The sequence below is a fragment of the Etheostoma cragini genome, unplaced genomic scaffold (assembly GCF_013103735.1).
Source record: "Etheostoma cragini isolate CJK2018 unplaced genomic scaffold, CSU_Ecrag_1.0 ScbMSFa_2392, whole genome shotgun sequence".
NCBI lineage: Eukaryota > Metazoa > Chordata > Actinopteri > Perciformes > Percidae > Etheostoma > Etheostoma cragini.
The window spans coordinates 1-1,617 of NW_023266548.1; the positions used below are offsets into that span (position 1 = coordinate 1).

Sequence of the window (1,617 nt, forward strand, 5' to 3'; positions counted from 1 at the left end):
GATTATTTACATGGAGTCTGGTGGAGATATGCTGCTCTATACAAGCTAAAAGTAGTGGTTATTTACATGGAGTCTGGTGGAGATATGCTGCTCTATACACACTAAAAGTAGTGTGTGTCCGTGTGTGTGTGTGTGTGTCTCTTTGTGTGTGTGTCTCTTTGTGTGTGTGTGTGTGTGTCTCTGTATGTGTGTGTGTGTGTGTGTGTGTGTGTGTGTGTGTGTGTGTGTGTGTGTCTGTGTGTGTGTGTGTCTCACCGTTGTCAGCTCCATCATCAGCTTCTCTACAGACGGTTTCAGACTCTCGATGACTTTCAGTCCGTCCTGGAAGAAACTGACGAGGACACACAATACTTTACCAAAAAACACAAAAAACAACAAAAAATGTCTCAAACAGAAAATAACTCTAAAACAATAGAAATTACATTTATTAATTATTAATATACAGAAAACATGGAATTAATTGATTAGAAGAATTTTTGTGATTTCATAGTTTTATTAAAAATAATTTTAAATTAAGTTTCAGTGTTGCATTGTGTGTGTGTGTGTGTGTATGTGTGTCTCTGCGTGTATGAGTGTGTATTTTTCACAGACTTTCAAAAAAACTAATTTATCTAATAATAGTAATAATAATAATTCTAAATATCAGCTCCATTGTTTTCAACTGGATATGTTTTTGACGTCCATCAGATTATAACACATATATATATATATATACGTATATTTGTGTACTAACGTAGTATACGTACTTGCCCTGAGCGTGGAAGTACTTGACGAGGTTCTGCAGGAAGTCGACGCCTTTCTTCACTTTGATCTCGTTCACTTTGAGAAGATACTGAGATACACGCCGGGTTATTAACATATAATATAATATATATATATAAAATATAATATACACACCAGATACATAAGATAATACACATAATATACATCAGTGTTTATAAGATAAGACACATAGATACAGCCGGGTTATTAAGATATATTATAGATATTATATGTATAATATAATATACACATCAGATACATCAGGGTCAATAAGATAAGATATATAAGATGCAGAGATGCAGAGATGCAGAGATGTATAGATATATAGATACAGAGATGCAGAGATATATAGATATATAGATACATAGATGTATAGATGCAGAGATGTATAGATGTATAGATATATAGATACATAGATACATAGATGCAGAGATGCAGAGATGCAGAGATATATAGATACATAGATGCAGAGATGCAGAGATATATAGATACATAGATGCAGAGATGCAGAGATGTATAGATATATAGATACAGAGATGCAGAGATATATAGATATATAGATACATAGATATATAGATGCAGAGATGCAGAGATGCAGACGCGTCCTCACCTCACACATCTGCAGCTGGAACATCTGTCTCTCCTTCTCCATCTCCTCGGCGATCTCTCCGCCGCTGAACTCCGTCCGGATCATCCCGTGCTGCTTGGCCAGCTCGCGCTTCTCCTTCTCGATCTTCGCCCTGCAGGGTCAGAGGTCAGGGGTCAGGGGTCAGAGGTCAGGGGTCAGAGGTCAGAGGTCAGGGGTCAGGGGTCAGGGGTCAGAGGTCAGGGGTCAGAGGTCGAGTTAACGGGGGG

At 37.8% G+C, this 1,617-nt stretch overlaps 1 protein-coding gene across 1 annotated transcript; it reads right to left on the reverse strand.

The window, feature by feature from the left end:
• Positions 1-230: 230 nt before the first annotated feature.
• Positions 231-1,502, reverse strand: asap3 (ArfGAP with SH3 domain, ankyrin repeat and PH domain 3; the record flags this gene model as incomplete). Its single annotated transcript, XM_034865699.1, has 3 exons — positions 231-331; positions 747-832; positions 1,373-1,502. Coding segments are annotated over 3 exons (317 nt in total), but the record flags the coding sequence as incomplete, so codon positions are not given.
• Between the last annotated feature and the right edge of the window lie 115 nt (positions 1,503-1,617).